General features: G+C 43.3%; 1 protein-coding gene across 5 annotated transcripts in view; it reads left to right on the top strand.

Annotated features, from left to right (window-relative positions):
- nectin1b (nectin cell adhesion molecule 1b) overlaps positions 1–20,941 on the top strand; it is a 138,202-nt gene that overhangs the window by 33,657 nt on the left and 83,604 nt on the right. For all 5 annotated transcript variants that reach the window (XM_084019498.1, XM_084019499.1, XM_084019501.1 and 2 more), the window contains exons 2-4: positions 14,405–14,776; positions 16,528–16,827; positions 17,411–17,528. In XM_084019498.1, coding sequence (XP_083875624.1) covers positions 14,405–14,776; positions 16,528–16,827; positions 17,411–17,528 — 790 coding nt within the window. The remainder of the gene's footprint in view (positions 1–14,404; positions 14,777–16,527; positions 16,828–17,410; positions 17,529–20,941) is intronic.

Below are 20,941 nucleotides of genomic sequence, written 5' to 3'. Positions count from 1 at the left end.
GCATAAATATTCAACAGTTTTTTTTTTTTTATATTCATGTTTTTTTCCCCTCTGTCCCTACAATGACGGGATTAAAAAAGGACACAGGACATTTGTATTCATAAAGTAAATTGTATTTGAAAACTATGGCAAAATGATGGCGTGCATGATAATTGCTAAATAACCAACTGTTTGGGGAATAGGAATACAACGCTGTTAATTGCTGTGCCCCATCGATGTTCCTACCTCCCAGGAAACTAATGTCTTTGATCGTTGCTGCAGCACAAAAGAACGAGTGCAGTTAAATGTAAATGTCTTCTATTAATGCCAGTTTGTCTATGAATCCATTTTCATTAAGAACAATAAGCAGACATTAACAAGATGCTATTGTTCCTAAGATTCACTGCTGCTAATTTTTTGAAGTCATGATTTATAGATGTGCTTTTTTTTTCTGACATTTTATAATACAATATACAAAGCTTTGGACAGCAAACCGTTTAAAAACCATGTTTACGCCTCAACAAAATCCACATTGATAATGAGAGACAACTGACACCAATCAGATACAGCATCAGCACTCATTCTGTTTTAAATGTTCGCTGATGCCAAATGGCGTCATCGTCAGCTGCCGCATTAGCGTGATAGATGAGAGGCTGCTGATTAGTTTAAGGCGTTCCATCCTGATGAAACGCTAAAAAAGAAATGTCCTCTTGCCCTGCGCCAACTCATAGCCTCTAGCACCGGCTCCTCCGTGGACACCAGCACATCTATTATGTATGAAGGGGTCGGCCGTGTCACTGTACGGCATGTGAGCATACATTGCAGCCAAGCTTTAACAGATAAAAGCAGCTTTAAGAGCCCAGCCTCTGTAGCAATCCTTCAGCCCACCACTAGCCTTCATCAGTCAGCGATTCATTGGATTTCATTCCAGCACAGTGACAGTGTGTGACGGGTTAGCATATATTTTGGAGCTGTAAATTCTAATTTCTTTTTATCACAATCCTTGTAGTGACAGTGTCCCCTTTTATTTTAGTCAGTAGTCAGACATAGTGAAGCTACACCCCTGGCAGTTGTTTAATGATGTCTTAGTAACCGTTTAAGCTGCTGTATCTCTGCTTAAGTGTCACAAATGGCTCACAAAATGATTAATGTGATTATTTGTCCTGTTTTCTTTCGTTCTCCTAAACATATCCATCATTCTGAAATGAATACTAGCTGTAATTACCCTCCCGGTATGATTAATGCACACCACAGTCCAAACTTTGAAATAAGTCCAAACTAGATTAAACACAAGATTATGGCCACGGGGAACGCCCGGTCACAGCCCACTGCCCTTTATTTTACCCTGGCCTGCATTCGCCTATACGGCGAGCCTTATTTCACCATCCATTCACAACACTTATGTGTGCATCTCAGTGAAGGGCACGGCGAAGACGAGACCTTAACACCCAAGCTACTGTCATTTGTAGGCGACGGAGTTTAATGCAGGATTGCGTTTATAATCCTGGTGGCAGTAAGTGTTCTCTAGGTGTCTATAAAAATACCGATGCTGCAAAGAGATGTGATCCTTAACTAACGGGAAACTATCTAAATCTCATTCTTCTGTTGGTCAGTAATTATCAGCTCTATCATTATCCAATAAAGACAAAAAGGCCCAAAACGATCTTAAAAAAGACCAGGAATGCAACCCCATTTTGCAATAAGCCACAATGTCACAAAAGGATTTAAAACATTTCCCACAAATTCCATGGATGTTATGCATCTATCCAGCGTTCTTTCTCACATTGCACCACATCTTCCCTCCTGTCCTTCTGAGCCTGGCCGTTTTTGAAAGCGAAAGGAGAAAAAAAAAAACAGATGACAGAAATGGCAGCTGCAAATGGAGAGATGTGACCTAACACTTCACTATCACCTTCTGCTTTTTCCTCCACTTTCACACCTTCGAAAACCCTACTGGAGTGTAAACTTGCTTCTTTCACCTTCAGCTTGTGCTATATGTTCATCAAAGATCTAAATGTGGAAACACAAGTAATGGCTCATAACTGCTGTAAAAAGACATCATCTAGTTCAGAAATTACAGGCAGGATCTTCTACCTTTTAAACACTAAAGCACTTACATTTAGATTTAGATTGCTGATGAATATTTTGCACTCATTAATGGAAATCATGACACACGGTTGTAAGTGATTCCCTTTAGTGGTACAGATGGCAAATGTAATGGTGTGGTGCTCGTTTGACAGTGTCTTAAAAAATCTCTTTGTTCTGCGTGTCAGTATAGTCAGCTACTTGATTTTCTCACAGCAAACAGAAACACGACTGCAAACCATATTACCGGTATAAAAAAAAAACAACTGCCGCACAATGCGCCTCTGTGTTCAGCCACTGAATCATATCAAGAAAGACCAGCTAGGCAACTGTATGGGGGAGGGATCCAGATACCGGTGAAACTGGAAGTATTTGGGAGATGAAAGTAGTGATGTGTGGGACACGCTTAGAGAATTTTTTTTTTTTTTTTGGTGAAAGTCACCCATCCCTTGAAGTCTTATCCCATGGCTAAAGCTACGGTATTAGGTTTCATTTTTCTAGATTATGGAGAGATACAATGTCAAAAGAAGAACATTTTCCCTTCTGTGAAGAAGCTCTGAGTGGAAAGCCTACCAGAGGGGGTGAAATTGGTAAGCTGTCCACAGGAGCAGGTATCTTAATTCCCTATCATCCAAACTCAGGCTGAAGTAAATTGAAATGTCCATTTGTGGATTATGACTCCAGAGAGCATGGCCAGCTGTTGCAGTCTGAGAGACCCCGTTTCTTTCTCTTTTTAAAGAGAGAGAGAGAGAAAACTTGGGGCCGACACACAATAGACTCTGTGATTCGTGTATCTTATTTGGCGAGTCTTCAAGTGAACTTCAAACATCTCTTTAATGATCTTTAATCCTTTGGCAAATCTTCAATGGGCAGCCAGGCTTTCAAAGATATTTTTACTAGAATGTGGCAATCCGTGATATAAAAAGAAGGTTAGTCTGAAGCTGGAAAAAATATATACAGTGTGCCTGTCGCTCTACATTTTATTCTTTACAATTTTTTTTTTTAGCTCAAGCAAAGGCTAGCTGATGCCCTCGGTTGTACAATAACATAGCCTTCTCCTACTGAGAACAACACTTCCCCTTTCTCTCATGATGAGAAGCAGAGGGAAATGAAAAGAGGAAGGTGAAAGACTTGCAAGCCAAACAGTAGCGCTGTCAGAAAAAAAAAGAAGAAAAACCCAAACAAAATTGTGGAACCTAATGGAGCCATTGATCCTGTGCCAATGGAGGACACACCCAGTGGGGGACCGGCTCACAGCGAGGAGACAGGTGTTCGTTCGATATCTGTCCCACTTCTCTGACCTTAAAGCTTTTAATCAGCTCTGCCAGGGAGCTTGTCAATCCTGTCAAACAGTGAGCAGCCCATAGTATGGACACAGTAAGGGAGGGCAACGCCGGGGCTAAGAGCTCCGAATATTACTCCTGCAACCCAGAAGAACAAGCCTGTACACGCATTGTACAGGTATTTTGTCCCGGCTCCCACTGGACAGGGAGTCTTTGATGGAGCTACAGCGGGAGTCTAAACCACGTCAGCAGATTTCAAATGCTATTAATGTCAAAGCATAGGCGTTCATCAGGGATGGTTTGTATGTGGTTACGAAAAGCTTTGGGTTCCATCACTTAGACGAGAGACGCTGGCATCACCTGCTCACCAGCCTAACCTGCTAATCTGACTTTCTTCCACCCCAAAAAAACACTACGGGCCAAATGAGTGACAACGATTTCAATGCGGCCTAATTGAGTTGTTGAATCTCCCTGTGACTGCCTGCTTCACTTTCCCTGCTTTCTGATCAATAGTAATACACTATCAGGATGTGTCAGCTATGTTTTTTTTTCTCTTCGCTTCTTCAAAGCCCCACGAGCCAGAAGCCGCTCCATCCTCTCAGGCTCATTTCACTGCATCCCTCTGTACATCCAAGTCCAAACTGGCACGCTGTGAAGTTTAACTAGCGAATATCTTTTAGCACGGAGGGTAATTACGGTGCCGGTTTGATTGCAGTTAATAGCACAAGCTGTCAGCAGAGCAGTCACACAGCAGTCACACAGTTACAATTTGGTCATGCCGAAATTGCATTGAACCGCGCAATTATCCCCAGTCGCTGGCAGCTTTGTGCGCCATTGTTCATTTCATCTGGATGCTTCTTAGCATCAAGTTTTAAAGTTAAATGTTGAGATTAGTAGTGAAAGTGATTGTTGATCCGGCGGCTTGTAGCCGGGGTTCAGTTTTGTTCAACACTCTCCAGGGTTGAATCTCACTCCTTCATTTTTTAAGAGCTACACCAAAAAAAAAAAAAAAGAAAAGCTATGAGATAATTGCCTGATTTTTTTTCTGCCCCAAGCCCACCCACTGCAGTGTTTTCACATGAAACTGAGAGAAACCCAGAGTCATTCTGTGAGTTGATTCCTTTGATTGATTACTGCTCCTATTCTTTCACTTTCCAGTCACATTTGAGAAGAGCGCTGTATTTCTAGCCGTGTTCATCGTTGAGAGGACGCCGCGTGCTTCTGTCCTGGGTCTCTGTGTCAATACACATTGTTAGACATCCGACGGCCAGTGGAGACTGGAGTAACTCATACCACCCGACTCAGCTTTCAGGCTGTTCCCCTTGCTGTGGCTTTGTGGTTCCCTGCTTATGTCTCCATGCCAGTTGCTTTTCTCTTGAAAGGCCAATTGCAAAATGTGCAGACATTAAAGCGCTGTTATATCATGTGCTCCTTTAAAATCTCTCCATCAAAAATAATGCTGCAATATGAATAATGAAAGGCACATACGGGCGGAAAATAAATGTCCAGAAGATTGCTTCTCCGGCTATTATTATGAAGTCTTTAGAGTAACTCGATTTGCCAATACTGTGTATTCGTCAGGGCTGACAAGTAGGCATGCAAGATATATGGGTGTGGTGTCAAAATGATGTATAAGCAGGGATCCGAGATATTTCATAATGTCCCACATAGTGTAGAGCCTGATACACTGAAAGGCGGCGTATGGAAACCTACCGAGCTGTGAGAAAGCAGTGCATACTATTACGCTGAGGCCCGGAGACGGGTGGGAAAGACGATACTCGATCGCAGCTGGAACGCACATGCAGTGGAATATGAACATGGTCCCGACTTGTGGTGACCATTCCGACGGTTATATGTATGTGGAACATGGAGCCTTACTCGCCTTGGAAAGATGGGGCTGTGGTCGTGGTTAAGGAAATGGTTCAGTCCCGGTCTCGGAGTTCTGCCGAGAACCGCTGGATTTCATAGAGGTTTATGATCAAAACACATGAAAAAGGGGGGAATTTGGTGAAGAGGAGCCAACATTTATGTTGAAACGTTGCGTGTTCCCATGTAGCTATCTCTGCCACGTTCAGTTAGCATCAGTCGTTGTTTACGTGTCATACATGCTGCGTCTCATAAGAAGCCAGTGTAGAGTTGAGGTTACAAACAATCCAGGGCAAAAATAATCCCGAACAAAAAGCCCGGCGACCGTGCAAATTAACCTGCAAGTTAAACTGCACAAGAGACGCCTATTAAAAATGAACATGTGGGGAAAAAAATGATTTCAATAACAAGATAACATGTTCGGGGAGAGAACAAGTGCAGCATATCTAACTTTATCAGCTTAAGTAACTGTGCGCATTCATTCCTGCAGTGATGAAAACCGGATACTAATCCATGCCTAAATGATGCGACTGCAGGGCAAAATTCATAATCGGGTTTGTTGGTTCTTAATTCCTTCTACACGTGTACAGAGATGACTGGTTGGTTACAGTATTAGGTTTCTGTTTGAGGGTTTTTTTTCCACGTGATAATCAGCTAAAGATTTGCTATTGTGACAACACTTGTTTTGAGCAAATGAAAGGCATTTGTCAGAGTCCCATGGTGATCATGAGTCAGACACATACTAAGTGTGCTTGTTAATTGATAGCAGACTGGGGCTTCAGCCCACTGCCCACTCCAGCTGGAGTGTGAATTCCCTCTCCTATATGTTAATGGTTCTGCTGTATAAATGACCTGCGCCAGCGATGCTGGAGAAAAAATTAACAGCAACAAGCGGAGCCGTGTGCACATTGCCCCTGCTGTCCTGTTTATGTCCCAACCACAATTAGAGATGCACTTTGATGACAGCCCCCTTCTTCTATTTTTTCCCCCCGCACGTCTTTAAAAATGTATGATTTGTACAACATTCATTTCTTTCAAGAAATCTTCGGAGATCTTCCAACCAAACGCAGAGTGGAAATCGCAAGTGACTGTAATCAAATATTGATCGTGTGTTCTCCTTTTCTTGGTTTAATAAGCCCCGCGGTCATGCAACGGTGCTTTTCACTGTGTGTGTACTGGACCTGTACTATTTACCCCCCCGAAGCTTGCTCCCTCTTGTATGCCTGCAACACATCAGCCGGCCTTTGTCTAAAAAAGAAAAGCAGAAAAACTCCACCAGTAAAGGTCGACACAGGTCAGTTGCCAAAAAACGATATTCTATGCTCTCGCTGAATACTTTCAAAGGTCACCTTCCGTGGGGTGTATGGATTTACACCCATCTGATGTGTTTTCACTGTGCATGCAGAAGGGCCCCACACCATGCCCGCTTCCTTCCGCACAGCCAATAATTGATCGTCCGGTTGCAGCCGGATAGTTTTTTTGAATATTAATGTTTTATAATGTATCCAACACAAGTGCTTGGCGTTATCACATTGGAGTATTCAGTGTGTGTACTCTAGGCAAGACTTATCTTTACTCGTGGACAATGGAACAGATGGTGTGAGAGAAGGATTTGTCATGCATGGTTGTCCGGGGCCAGACTCTTCCTCAGCACTTTTTGGCAGGACTTTCTATGCGTTTCATGCTGTATTTGTGCGAGTGCTGAGCTGAGGTGGGTTCTGCTGCGGTGCTGGCGCAGACTGTCCTATACGTCCCACTCACATTCTTATACATACATAATCCTGTGTGCTTCATTGTTCAAATGCATATTCAATGAAGATGTTTGTGGTTCACAGTTTGATGCACGACATTAATACCGACTCAAGTGAGCAAAGTTATTCTTCATTTTTGTCAGTTATCATATCAAAATGGATAAGTGGATGTCATCAAAATACTTGTTTTATCCAACTGGAACCCCAAGATGTCAAATTATATACAAAGTAATAAATCCTCACATTGGAGACGTGGACCAGCAAACATGAAAAAGGAATCACCTTATCATGTATTTTATCAATACATTTTTGCAGCATAGGAACAACAACCCTCGCTAACCAATCTGACAACAATACAACAATATTAACATACAATTATATCACATACAGAGTGAGTAGTCTAGGGCTGTTAAAAAACGAATATATCATTTTAAACTATGAGGATCCTAACGCCAGGGCCCGAGGAGAAGCATGCTCCTGCAGCAGTGGTGTTAGCGTTGTGTTGACTGTGTCACACACAACCTCTCTGTCACCCGTGCTAATACGGAGATTTCCACAGGAGGTGTGTTGCCTGCAGCATCGTCTCCTCTCCACTTTAATATCCTGAGTGCTATAATCTGCTCACCACGTCTGACCCACTGCGTGTCACTCTCACTGCTTACCCTCCCCCGTAACTCCCCAAAATCCTCTACATCGCATTTATGTAACGCCGCCCCACCCAGTAACTGTACCTGCAGCCGCCGGGGGCTCGCCATGTCTCAGACCAAAGTGCAGCACCCCCCGCTTTTTATTTATTGATCGGCTTTTTTCCTTTCGTAGACGGACGGCAGCTGCTCTCGTTTTGAAAGCCCAGGAAAACGTTTGCATTATTGAAATAATAACCAGGGCAGAGCATTGTGTGTGCGCGGAGCCCATTCTGCGGATGAGATGCTTTGTTGACTAATTGTCTGGTCTGTGTAAGTGCTCCCCAATGTCTTGGCTTGAGTCCTGTCTCATAAACCATATTATTATCTCGCCGTTATTGCTCTCACACCACAACATTTCATTTCTGATCCCACACATCGACACTCTCGGTACCTGGATCTGTGCCATGCCCCCCTCTCACACACACACACACACACACACACACACAATTTCAGTCAAGCAAACACGACTGTACCGTTGATAGTCATTCATTTACCAGGTAAGGGACTCTACCTCCTGGTCGCTCGTACCCGGCCCTTTGTTTACTGACAGTTGCTTGCTATCAGGTATCAGTGAGTGATGTCATCTCGCCATTTGGTCAAGTAACGTCAGAGCTGTTTATTTTGTGTTGTAGAACCGAAACCGTGGTGGCCTTGTTTAGTTAAGCTGCAGGGGGGAGGGTCAGAGCTCTGTCATACTGTGTTTACTCTCTCTCTCTCTCTCTCTCTCTCTCTCTCTCTCTCTCTCTCTCTCTCTCTCTCTCTCTCCAGGGCAAATGCCTTATTTTATTTTTGGTGCAGCTTCGTTCGTCATTGCCACGGTCAAAGACAACTAAAATCCCAGATTACTTCCAGCATATTTCGCATTAGGCCAGAATAAAATACAATTAAATCCCATTAATTACATGAAATACTCGGGCACTGTTAGTCACCGTGTATATTAAATTAAATGACATGATAGTGAGAGGCTCCCAGAAAGGACACAATGTGCTTCACCATGTCATCTCTGTTCGGTAAATAGTCTGATAACAAAATGGAGTAGCGGCTTTTTCCAGTGTTTCATTCATGGATGAATCATCATCACTCTGAAAGAAGATGAGAAGCTCCGTTGCAGGTGAACTGATGCATCCTCTTGACATTTGAAACGCCTTAAAACTGCTTGAGGGCTTTGTGTGTGTGAGCTTGTGTGGGTGTGTATGTGTGTGTAAGCTTGTGTGTGTGTGTGTGTGTGTGTGTGTGTGTGTGTGTGGGCTTGTGCTCTGAACCTCATGTTGCCTCCCAAACGACGGATGCAGCTACATTACGTGAAAATTGGTGCATACGGTTGACTGGCCAATGTTACACACCGTCAACTTGAACGTTGTAATTTTATAACCCATATGGAAAATGCACAACTACTGTGCCGCAACGCTTAGTCATTACGCTTCACCCCCCCCACAGAAAAAAAAAAGAAAAGCAGAAAACGGCCGCTGGGAATAGTTAAAATGAAATGCACAGCACCTTTCATGGAGCAATCCCAGATTGGGAAGTTGCCTAACATAATAAATATTCCAGATAATCATTAACATTTACAGCTTAGCAGATGTTACATTGTCCTCGATGAACGTGTGGGCTGTACAAAAGACTATTTCAAATTTGAACCAGATAGTAGGAAATTAGGAGCAGGTCTACTATCCATCTGTTCCTGCGAGGTTTGCTGCCTCTGCAGTCGAATGTTTGCTGGAGAGACGGAGGGTAAAGAGTACTGGTTTGGCTGGTACACCGTTGTTTACCCAAGAGACCCAGCTCAAATAGTGTCTGAGTGTAGATTAAAGCTAATTTTCTGACACATACGGCTCCATCTCAAAAAAAAAAAAGCTCAATGGCTATGCTAAAAAACAAAACAAAAAAACAGCATTTAACAGACGAAGACTGCTCCTGCTAAATAAAGATCTATAACCGGATATATTACATCCTCTGAGGAGATAGCTCCCATTAACTACTCATGATTTGTTTTAAAATGCATTTTGAAAAGAAACAAAAAAAAGCTCTGTTTGAGCTCCAAAATACAGTTTTTACAACAAAAAAGGTTCCACCAGAGTAATAAACAAACAACTAATGGGTGGTGTTGTGCGTACATGAGACAGCAGATTTGGATTCCCCCTTTGAAGACCCCATGTGTGGTCACGAACCCATCACCGTGGGAACTGGGACTGCATTAAACAGTCATTATCCGAGAGTGGCTCAAACCATGTTGTATCTAACCAGCACCCCACTTAGATAACAATAGAGCAACCAAAGCATATCGAGCATGAAGAGACGGTGTGTCTTCTTGTGATAAGCTTTAAATCTGCTTTTGCCAAGCATGTTATACCCAATAACACCTCATTTATCTGTGAATCACAAAGTGGAGCTGCAGATGAAGAGACTGTTGCATCTCCACTAACTGAGACGTAATAAATTTGATCTATTTGCCAAAAATAAAATGATAGCGTCGGCGTTGGACAGAAGCAGGAAATCTTCCCTGTCTGGTGGAAGCCACAGAGTGCTCAGCCCAGTAAAAATGGAAACTCGTCAGTCACTCCTCCCCAAAAAGCCGAGGAAGACGTCATTTAGGTCCATGACGGGTGCAGTTTAATGACATCACATTACACATTTTCTGGGTTTTGAAGTCTCCAAACTTCAAACGGCGACATTTCACTGCCATTTGGGACTGACAGTGCGCTAAGTTGCCTGGTGCAGCTTTAAATAGAAGGCATTAATGAGTGCCTCTTTTAAAATATGCATCGAGTCCTATTTAATCTTTGCCTTCCTCACACTGCGGCAGCTAGAGGTGAATTATTCGGAACTTTATTCGAGTCAGGCACGAATGGATTTCTCTTGGATAAGCTTGGCCCGAGTAAGGGTAAATGAGCCAACAACTGTCTTTTGAAATAGTGTTGGTTGTGTGCCAGTTCGGCTTTAAAAAAAAAAAAGACAATGGTGTTACATATATCCACTGCGAGATGAGCTGCCAAGTAGCAGTTGCTCTATGGAAAAGAAGCTTCCTAGGCTTAAGGGGAAGTGCCCTGGTTTTCAATTTAGGGCTTTATGGTATTGTTATTGTGTTATATGTAGAGCAAGGGCTGGTTTGACATTGTTCTGGAGAATATCTGGGATTAAACAGATGGGTGAATGTAGTATTTTTGCTGTTGAAACTTTCATTTGATATTTTTTTTTTTTTTATTCCTCTGCAGCAGAGACAAAAAGCAAATCTTAAATATTAATGTAATGTTTCTCATTCATGTTTTGTTTGTTACATAAAGGAATCAAGCTTGTCTTTGTTCTTCGTGTTTGTTTTCCCCTGCGTTCGGAAAAGTGAAGCCGAAGCAGAAGTGCCTTAAACTTCCATTCTCTCTTATAGCCAGCAGGGGGAATTGTTGGAAATGTTGTGACGGTTGTATTTTCCTGGATGTTCTCCACACACCGTAGGAAGCCCATCTGACTGAAGGCTGTTTTCTGGTGCAGGACATTGTCCCAATGTGCCATATGCAAACAACACAAAGCACATGCTTTTCCTTGCTGCCTAACAGGCCAGATCTTATTGCAGTCGATTGTTCAGTGCACAGCTCTCTGCCGTGGCCCTGGGACTCTCCTGCTATCAGTGAGGGGCCAGACGGCACGGCAGCTGTTTTAATAGTGGCCCCTTATGTCCCCCTGATCAAAGTCAGCTCACCTGGTGTGAATCAACCTCCTCTCTTTTTTTTTTTGTATATTCTATATTAGCTTGGACATACTTTTATTTGTTCGTCCCATTGGTTTTTTCTTCCAGAAATATGACTGTTCTCTCCACTGGCAATTCTCAAGGCGGTGTTCAGCCTCGGGTGTATTAGAACATGACTGTTCTCCCAGTCATCCTCTTGTCAGTGTTGGAACAAAGCAGCAGAAGCACAACCTACCATGCCAGCCAGCCTCAAACCCTCAGCACACCTCCAAATCTCCCTCAGGCTCCGCCTCTCTCTCTCTCTGTCTCTCTCTCTCTCTCTCCCTCTCTCTCTCTCTCTCCAGTTCCCCCCCCTTTTCTTTTTCCTTCCTCCTGTTTCTGCACCAGTGGCTCTCCTAAACCTCACCGACTCTACCTTCTTAATTCCTTTTGCATGTCTGCGGCTCTGCTCTTCTGTGGCTATGCCGCACAGTGGTGCAGTCTGTAATTACAGCTCTTCTGTGTGCTTCGCCAAGGACTCCTCCGGTCCTCGAGTGAAAGGGGTCCCTGTACGCGCCCCCGGTCCTTCACTGAGCAGATTTGGGCTCTGTGGCTGTGTAATTATGCCTATTCCTCTGGTTTGCATTTGTGTGAGCTGCTGTTTATTTGGTTGAGTCTGAGGGGGGATCATCAGACTCGGAGGAGGAGGAGGGCAAAGCGAGGTAGGGAGGGGCTGCGTATTCACACAGCCAGCCCCTGACAGTATTGTTTCAGCAGTCAAGTGGGTGAGGTGTGGCCAGGTACATATTGTCGTATGAGTTTTTACAGCCCTCCTGCACCCCCCCCACATCGCTCCAACTTAAGATTAAACTTTAAATAGTGTTGCCACACTGTAAATTGTGTTTGCCGTTTCAGAAAATATCATAGCTGCCACAACTGGTAATCTTAGCTGTAATAAAAGAGAGTAGAGCATTGGCCCGAGGTGCACAAGGACACAGGTGTTTCTCAAGGTACAGATGACAAGGTTGCCAGTCCGTCCTGTCAAACTGTGTTAGTAAATCAATCCGTCATCGTCCAATCCCCCGAGTTTAAATCTCTATAGAGCCGATGTGGTCCGAAGGAAATGAAAGATGATGTGCACTCAGTAACGTCAAAGCGTTGTCACTGTGTGTGTTTTATTTTTTTCATATCTTTATTATGATTTCATGTAGGCAGCGGAGGCAGCACTTGAGTGAAAAGTATATGACAATGGATAGAAATTGCATCTCGTAATGTGGTGTTTTTCCAGCCTAAACCATTCAACTTGAGAGTCGTGCGCCCGCCGGGAAAGGTGGAAAGAAATGGAGTGTTTGTCTTAATGGCCTGCTGCAACTATTTCCTGTCTTCGTGCATGTATTGTGCCTTGGTGACTACCTGCCGTGTTTGTAAGAAGAACAGCGGCTGCTGCTGCTTTGACAGTCTGAGAGCACGCACTCAAAACTCCTCTCTGCTGCAGATTCATGTTAAAGATAGACTACATCAGATAGTGTATTCAGTGGGTGTATACATAAACGGATCCCTCTCACATATCCATACACATTTTAAAGCCCCCCGTGGAAACTTTTATCTCTGAGCACAGCTATTATCCATCATTGTGATGCAGTTACTCAGTGTTAAGGAGCCGCTCTGTTTGTGTGGCATGTGTGTGTGTAGGCCCCGGTCCTCCACTGGAGGCCACAGCGTAGTTTCTCTCAGTTTATGACTTTATTCACTGGTGGCTTTATGAGTCCAGTGTGATTAACGGAGGAATTTCACTCTTTCTTCCTGTGGGTCCTTGTCTATCCATGGGAGATAATTATAGCCGTGGCTGGTTGTAAATACGAGCCCAGCCAGGGGTTGTTGGACCAGGAAATAGGCCGTCATCCGGCTTCACCTGGAAAGGAACGTAAATCAGAGCTCCAGATAACAACGATGTGTGGAAGACAACAGGATGCTGGAGCCCTGCAGCAGCTCCATAACACATCTGTTCAGACTGCAGTCATTACAGACCCCAGATCGGGTGTGATTGAAAGTGTTTCCTGTGTTTGAAGGACCACAGGAGGATGAGGATGCAACAATATTATGATCATCACTTCATTATTTAGTCCAAAACTAAAGGATATTCAGTTTAAATGTCTCTAAAAAAGGAGAAAAGTCACTTTTGAGAAGCGTGAATTTATAAAGTTTTGCCATTTCATAAAGGAATCAAGGGATTAATTCATGATCAAAGTTGTTGCCGGTTCATTTTCTCTTGCAATCAGCTAATCGTCCCTGCACCAGATGAAAGCAGAAGAGCTAAAAGGATGCTAGAAAGTACACTTAAGATGCATCAAGTGAGAAGCCTAGGGGCACGAGAAAGAAGGGAGGTTTACACTTAGTAAAAGGTCAACATCTGCATGAAAGTCTGAACCAGAGGCGAGTTTATAGAAGGTCCTTCCTCACTAATTGACCCTTTTTTTTTTGCTACTTAACTCCCTGCAGCCTTAGATAGTGGGAGAGTGGCGTAATTGCTGGCTTTTTTTTTATAGATAATGTGTGTGTTCTTGTTTTGAGTGCTTACACAGGACTCCACATTGTTTCTTTTAATAGGAGCTCCAGGCAGTCATTGAAGTATTTGTAAGTAAAAAGTAATTAAAATTACAATGGGCTAGCCAGTGTGTTGCTGAGGAGGTGGAGAGGGAGCGCAGCAGACGACGACTTGGCTCCAACTCACCGCCCTTGTACTCATTCATTAGTGATGCATTGGTTCTCGCTGAGTCCTTCCATCTCATCAGAAACAGTACCTCCGTGGACAAAGACAGGGTCGTATGGATGTGCCCATTATGTTAATTTACACACAACCACCAGCATGTAACAACGCTGTGCGCTGATGTGTAGGGAGGGACGTTGCTTCTGTGGCATATGGCATATAAGTGGCTAAATCCATGAGTTGGACTGTGAGTGCTGTGTGTGAATGTACTACCTGGGAGGCTGAATTGACTTCCTGAGTGCATACTTACTATTGACTAGAGTGCTTTTCTTCTCGGACACATGTTACTTGTAATTAATTGTTTTTTTTTCTCTTCTTCTTTTCTCTAGCTGCTAATGGACAGAATGTACAGATGGACTCGAGTAAGTCCGGCTTCGTGGGTTCTCAAGTGGAACTGCGCTGCATTTTCATCAACAGTAACCCGCCGGTTAAGATCTCCCAAGTCACCTGGCAGAAGCTCCTCAACGGCACCAAGCAGAACGTGGCCATAGCCAACCCGGCCCTCGGCGTGTCCGTTCTGCCGCCCTTTAAGGAGCGGGTCAGCTTCAAGCAGGCGGCGGTTCGCCATCGCACGCCCTCGCTGGAGGACACCACCATCGTCTTCTCCAACCTGCAGCTGTCCGATGAAGCTGCCTACATCTGCGAGTACACCACATTTCCTGCGGGAAACCGGGAGAACATGGTCAACCTCACCGTGTTTGGTAAGAACTTGTACAGGAATAGTGGAATGTTACATTTTATTTTGTTTAAATCTACAACAGCTGTCATTTGAAAAGGTAAAACTGGTAAAATATTGTAATTCCTTTTTTTTTATTATATGTGATCTTGGTTCTTTTTTGGAAATCGTGCAGTTTCTTTTTCTTCTAAAGCTAGAACAGATTTGTTTCCTGGAAACACTAGTTGCAGATACAGCAGTGGTTTTGAATTATATTTATATTTTGGATCAGATATCGATTCTGCTAAATGTCAAATCAGGATTTTTACTTTAAAGCCTTGACCCTTTTACAAGTTGTATCAGCGCTGTCAGAAAATGTCATTGATGACAGTTATGGTCCGTTTAATGCCTGAAGAACAGGCCAGCAGCCTGTCAAAATCTAATGTGGTTTAAAGTTTAGTTTGAAAAGCAGGGTAATCATTTATTCCTCCGTGTGTTTGAAACGTTTTATATAACCACATTTATCATGTTGTAGATGGCTCGGACCGAACGGATTGTGTAAAAGTTTCAGGGAAGCAAGTGTACATTGAAATGATTCAAGCCAAAAAACACAGAACAAAAGCCAGGTTGTATATGAGGATAAGCTTCCAGAAGCACATTATTGCTGCCCTGAAGAGAAGTGAGAAGGACGTAAAACCTGTCCCCTAAATTTGGTTTCTCTTTGACTTGAGGCAAAAAAAAAAACAACCTTTTTCTCAATCAGATAACACAGGTTCAAACTCATCTTCCTCTGTAGTTAAAGGCAAAAAGAAAACACTTTCACAGCTCTGCTCTTCAACGTTACGTTGCCACAGGCGTTCTTGTAAAGTAGGTTGAATGCCTTTGGAACGCTGTTTACAGTCAAAACTCCCGGTTTGTGATTGTACCGCCAAGGATCGCGTCTTCCACGGAGGACCATGTTGTGTGTGTATATAAAGTTTTCACACTGGAGCCAGATCGGCCCGTATGACTTTTATATAACAGGAAACTGCTGCAGAGAGTCAATGAAAGTGGCAGGTGAGACTGAAATCAATAGGGAGTGTCATTCGGCTTGAATAATCTCATGTTTCGTGAAAAAAAAAAAAAAAAATAGAACCTGAGAAGTCGTTTACTTTGGCAAGGGGCTGCTTTGAAAAGGTTGCACTCTGACTCAGATTAGACATCTAATTACAAATTAAGTGTTTGTGTGTTTTTTCATTCAGTCCCAGTAAACGAAAAAAAGCACTCGGTTTTAAGTAGTCCCTGATGCCGGAGCTCCTTGTCAGCTCCGAGTCTCCTATTTAGTGTCACTGAGCCTCCCTGGTCTTTTTGGGCTTCTGCGGCTCAGTGAACGTTAGGAACCGACCGGCAGCGTTCAAAGAGGCCTCTTCATGCTCTATCTCTTTCAGTTGTGCATTCGCTCAAGCTCAAGCTCAAGCCCGAGCCTGCCTTTTGATGTACTAAGAGTAAATTGCTAATTGGCAACTCACAAAGGATTCGAATTGGATGACTGTGCATTTGGGTAGGCAAGTGGGTTCTACATCTGCAAGAGCTTTGACAACCGCTTTGGCTTTTAAGGAGGCAAAAAATTGCATCTTTTCATCTCTCATCTCCTGGGTGTAATTTACTTCGAAATAGATGATCGTAGGTGAAGTAGACAAAATAAGACACTGTAGTGGGATGGAAACTGGAACAAAAACCCACAAGATCACTGTTTAATGAGCTTTAATCACATTAAATCTATCTTGCCTTGATTGCTTTATCCTCTCTTCTTCGCAGCTCGGCCTATGACACGCATGACCTTGACAACGCCCACGATCGTGGCACGGGCCACGAAACGCAAGATGACTGTGGCCACTTGTGTGTCGGCCAATGGGAAGCCCCCAAGCGTAATAAAATGGGACACCAGATTGAAGGGCGAAGCCACGTTCCAGGAGACGCGCAACCAAAACGGGACGGTGACGGTACGGAGCAACTACGTGGTGGTGCCGAGCCGCGAGACCCACAAGCAGAGGCTCACCTGCATCGTGTCTTACCGGAATGAAAAGATCACAGACAGCGTGGTGCTCAACGTGCAGTGTAAGAAGCTCCTTCTCTTAAAGCTCCTGTTTTAATGTAGACGTATTATGAAAAACGCCCCCTTTTTCTGTCTTGAGTGCCACTTACCTTTTTAAATGAGCAGCTCGGTTTGAAATGAACACCTGCATGTTCTCATGCATCGTGTTTTTGGAGTAAACCGATCACCGTAGTTTACAGTAAACAGGGTCTTCCTGCAGACACAGCTCAGAAACGTTTTCAGCTGTGACCAAATGAGCTGCCGAGTATGCACCAGACTCCTATTAGTAAGGCCATAATTCTAAAGATAATCTTCCCAGAGACTGTTTTAACTATTTTCACAATAAAAAAATCACAATTCACATCTCTAAAAAAGGATATCTTTAGAAGAACACAACAGAAACATAGCCTCTGTAATGAATTGTGCTCCGACGTAGAAGGAGGTGACAGTCAAAATGTAGCAACTCGTTTTGAAGTGTTGAGAAATTGCTCAAAAGTTTGTAGTGGTAGCCTTGTTGCTTCCACAGCGGTACGGTGAAGTGATACTACAGTGTTTTTGAATTACGTTGTGAAGAGATGAACTGACCTCCGTGTGCCTCCTTTGCAGACGAACCCGAGGTGAAGATCGAGGGCTTTGATGGAAACTGGTACCTGAACCGTCAGAATGTTCAACTGACCTGCAGGGCTGATGCCAACCCCCCTGTTACCATCTACCAGTGGAAACTGTGAGTCTGACTAAACCCATACAGAACCCATTATGACACAAAAGACAAGACCTTACCTCCTTACCACCCCAACTCAGGAACTTTGATTCACTCACACATTTCAAACTGTCACTTTATACCGTCTGTTCTTTAATTGTTTCGTTTAAACATGTATTTTATACATGTAGGGTGTCCTTGAGTGACAGGAAAGGCGCCTTGAAATAAAATGTATTATTGTCATTAAGACGCCATTACTATGTGTTGATTCTCTTCCGTCAGATTTGTGATTGAGAAAAAAAAACAAGTGTTGTTGTGGAGAAAGCAATTTTATAGAGTGACCTATAAACCCATTTCAAGGCACATAGTATATGAATATAAATATTTATATATAAAATGAAGTAATCTTCAAAGATAAAACACACCAACTCTCTTCATCCTCTCCAGAAATGTGTCTCCGTTTATTTGTTTGTTTATAAAACGTGTAATGAAGATAAGAGGTGGACCCGAGGCGGAGCACAATGGTCGGCTGCAACACCCCCCCCCCCCCCCCTATCTGCCCGATGGTCAGAGATACTGGGGGGGATAAATGCAAACACAACGCGCCTCGCTTTGCTTTTGGAGTTTTTGCTTTGAAGTCGGAGAACCAGCATGCAGGTAGAGAGGGGTAAGAAAGAGTCATTGTTAGTGCCGCTGTGTTCTCTGGAGGGCACAGAAGGCGGCAGTTTGTCTCTGACACACAGAGGAGAGGGCTGCAACTGCAAGCTGGAGAAGCAGCCGTGGATTAGGTCGGCATACCGCAGGCCTGACATCAGTGTTTTCTGCCTCGCAGACTATCGCTGCAACTACACGAGCAAGGAGAGATACAAACATGTCTTTAAGGTCTTGGGGGATTGCCAAACAACCCCGGGTTTGATCCGCTCTCGGTAATTGCATGAAAGTTGGGTCTTGTGGAATTGATGTAGTTTAACTATAAGCATGGAGACATGGAAGGACTACAACTAGAATGCAGAACTGCTTGCTGTAATTTTTTTGATGCTGGATACAAAATAAAATACAATTTAAAAAAAAAAAGTTGGCGCAGCTCGTTGAATATGAAGCAGCGTGTGAGCACACGGTTTTAAATGAAAGTATTATATGGAAAAATCAGAGATAAATGAAGCAATTTGTCGTGTAATTGCTCAGTGAAGGCTGTTGAGAAATATGTCACTGGACATGAGCGGATGTGGATTAATAGACCATTGTGCCCTCATTGTATGTACTCTACAGGCCACTGTTGGATTTTAATGAGGCATGGGGAGGTTTTCCCCCCGTTTTTTTCTTATTCGACTTAGCTTTCAGCTAGAAACATTGATACACACACAGCAGCAAAAGAGGTCGACAACATAGAGAAGATTTGACCTGCTTGTTTGTTTTTTTTTAATATCTGAGTCAAAGGGAGATTTAGCGAGATAGGGAGAGAAGAGGAGGAGGGTGAAGAGATGTGATCTAGAAAGACGAGGGCACTGTGCTGACGGATAGGAGGGGACGGCCATTGCTGCACTGAAAATGAGATGCCAAATCTGTTGTGAAGGTTCCCCTGGGCTCCAGTGTGGAGGTCAGCACAAGGCTGTGACGGAAGGATCCGGAACAGGCCGGCAGGATCGCGTCACACACACACACACACACACACACACACACACACACACACACACACACACACACACGCACACGCACACACGCGAGGGGTGTAGCCACATCCAATTAATATTAATGCCACATTAGTTACACAGACAATCTACTGGATAGTATTAATGTCATTCGATGACATCATAATGTTGTATTCCTAATTTATTTGGTTCCTTAGCAGCTATCTGCATTCACTTTTCACACCTTTTCTTCCTTTCCCTGCATTATGTGCGGTGTGCAGAAAGCCTAGGCATACACGACTACAATGCTTTCTTCCTTGGAGCACAACGGCAGAGCTATTTCTCAAATGGGTTAATGGGGAGCTGCGCTGAAATAACAGATATTTGACTATGTACAAATAGGACACACCCTATTTGAACCTTATTGTTTGTTTTTTTTAAATGTTTGTTTGCAGGGCTCGCTGTGCTCATTTGCTGAGTCTGTTCTAAGTGCTTTCTTTAATCTTCAGTGGGCACAAGAATACTAAGTAGGGGAAGGGATGGATGAGGAGGGGTTTTTTATAATCACAAATAACTGAATTACTTCGTGTTAAGATTTCAGACTTAATATTTTCTTTTTTTTTCTTTCCCTGAAAAGCAATATTCAAACACCCACGTCCTCTCCCTCCACGATGCATTGTCAGTTACTCAAAGATATGGGAATCCTTAAATATGAAGGCAGTATTATTGCTACCTAAAACTCCATTCTAATTAGCTAGCTTACTTATCTCTGCTGTGAGAATGTGATTCTATTATTCATGCAGATTTAAAGGCCGACTACGGGAACTGTTCAATACGCCGTTAGCTGTGGATGAAATTCACAGATTGCTTAATGCCCCTTTGAAATGATATGTAAGTCAGGTTTATTACCCCTTTTATTTAACATAATCTGTTTGTAAATACTGCATATGTTGTCTGCTGCGAAGACAATCAAGTCTCACATTTAGCATTTAACAAGAATGGAAGGACACCTTGGGGCCAACGAAACAGATGGTTGTTTGATTAAAGATGTTGTCCTTTAATGCTACTTATTTGTTAGTTTGAAGTCCAGAAAGCAGCTTCAAAGTTTTCCTTTAATTGCTATTTTAATCTCTTCTAATCAGTCGCCTGTTGCCAATGTGGATTGTCTTATTAGACCTAATTATGAACAACTATAATATTTTACATTTAGGCCTTTAAACACGTTGAGTCTGTCTTCCGGTCGTGTAGTTTATAGTGGGACATCGGGTTGATGGACATCGTGTCTCCGTGGCCAACCCCTCCATTCACCCCCGTCTGCACACATGCATGCACGCGAGCAGCATCAAAGAATCTGCATCACTCTCAAGCTGTTTGTTAGCCTTTCATTCTGCTGCCCCTCAGGCTCCACACACACACACACACACACACACACACACACACACACACACACACATGTACATTCAGATGTCTCATACAAATGCTCTGGATCGGTGGTGAATCACAGTTTGCCAGCCTTTCATTTCTGCAGCAAATCAATTGGGCTTTGCAGAACTCAGCATTTGATAGAGGCTCACAAGGGAACTGATTATTGAATCGTGACGTAGTGTATTGAGGGTTGTTTGCAGCTCCATTGCGAGCGCGTCGCCAAGGTAGGAGACGGAAAACAACTCGACCGTAGCTCTTTCTATTACTTTTGTTCTGAACTGTGACACTTTATAGCTTAGAGAGAAAAAAATAAAGCCCTTGTCCTAAAAACCTGCTCTGTAATATTCATTCAATCCCATATGGATCAGCCATTTCTAAACGGCA

The sequence above is a fragment of the Eutrigla gurnardus genome (genome assembly GCF_963514095.1).
Source record: "Eutrigla gurnardus genome assembly, chromosome: 10".
Lineage (NCBI taxonomy): Eukaryota > Metazoa > Chordata > Actinopteri > Perciformes > Triglidae > Eutrigla > Eutrigla gurnardus.
The sequence above is the reverse complement of the archived record's forward strand: the minus strand, read 5'-3'. Positions and strand labels throughout refer to the sequence as shown.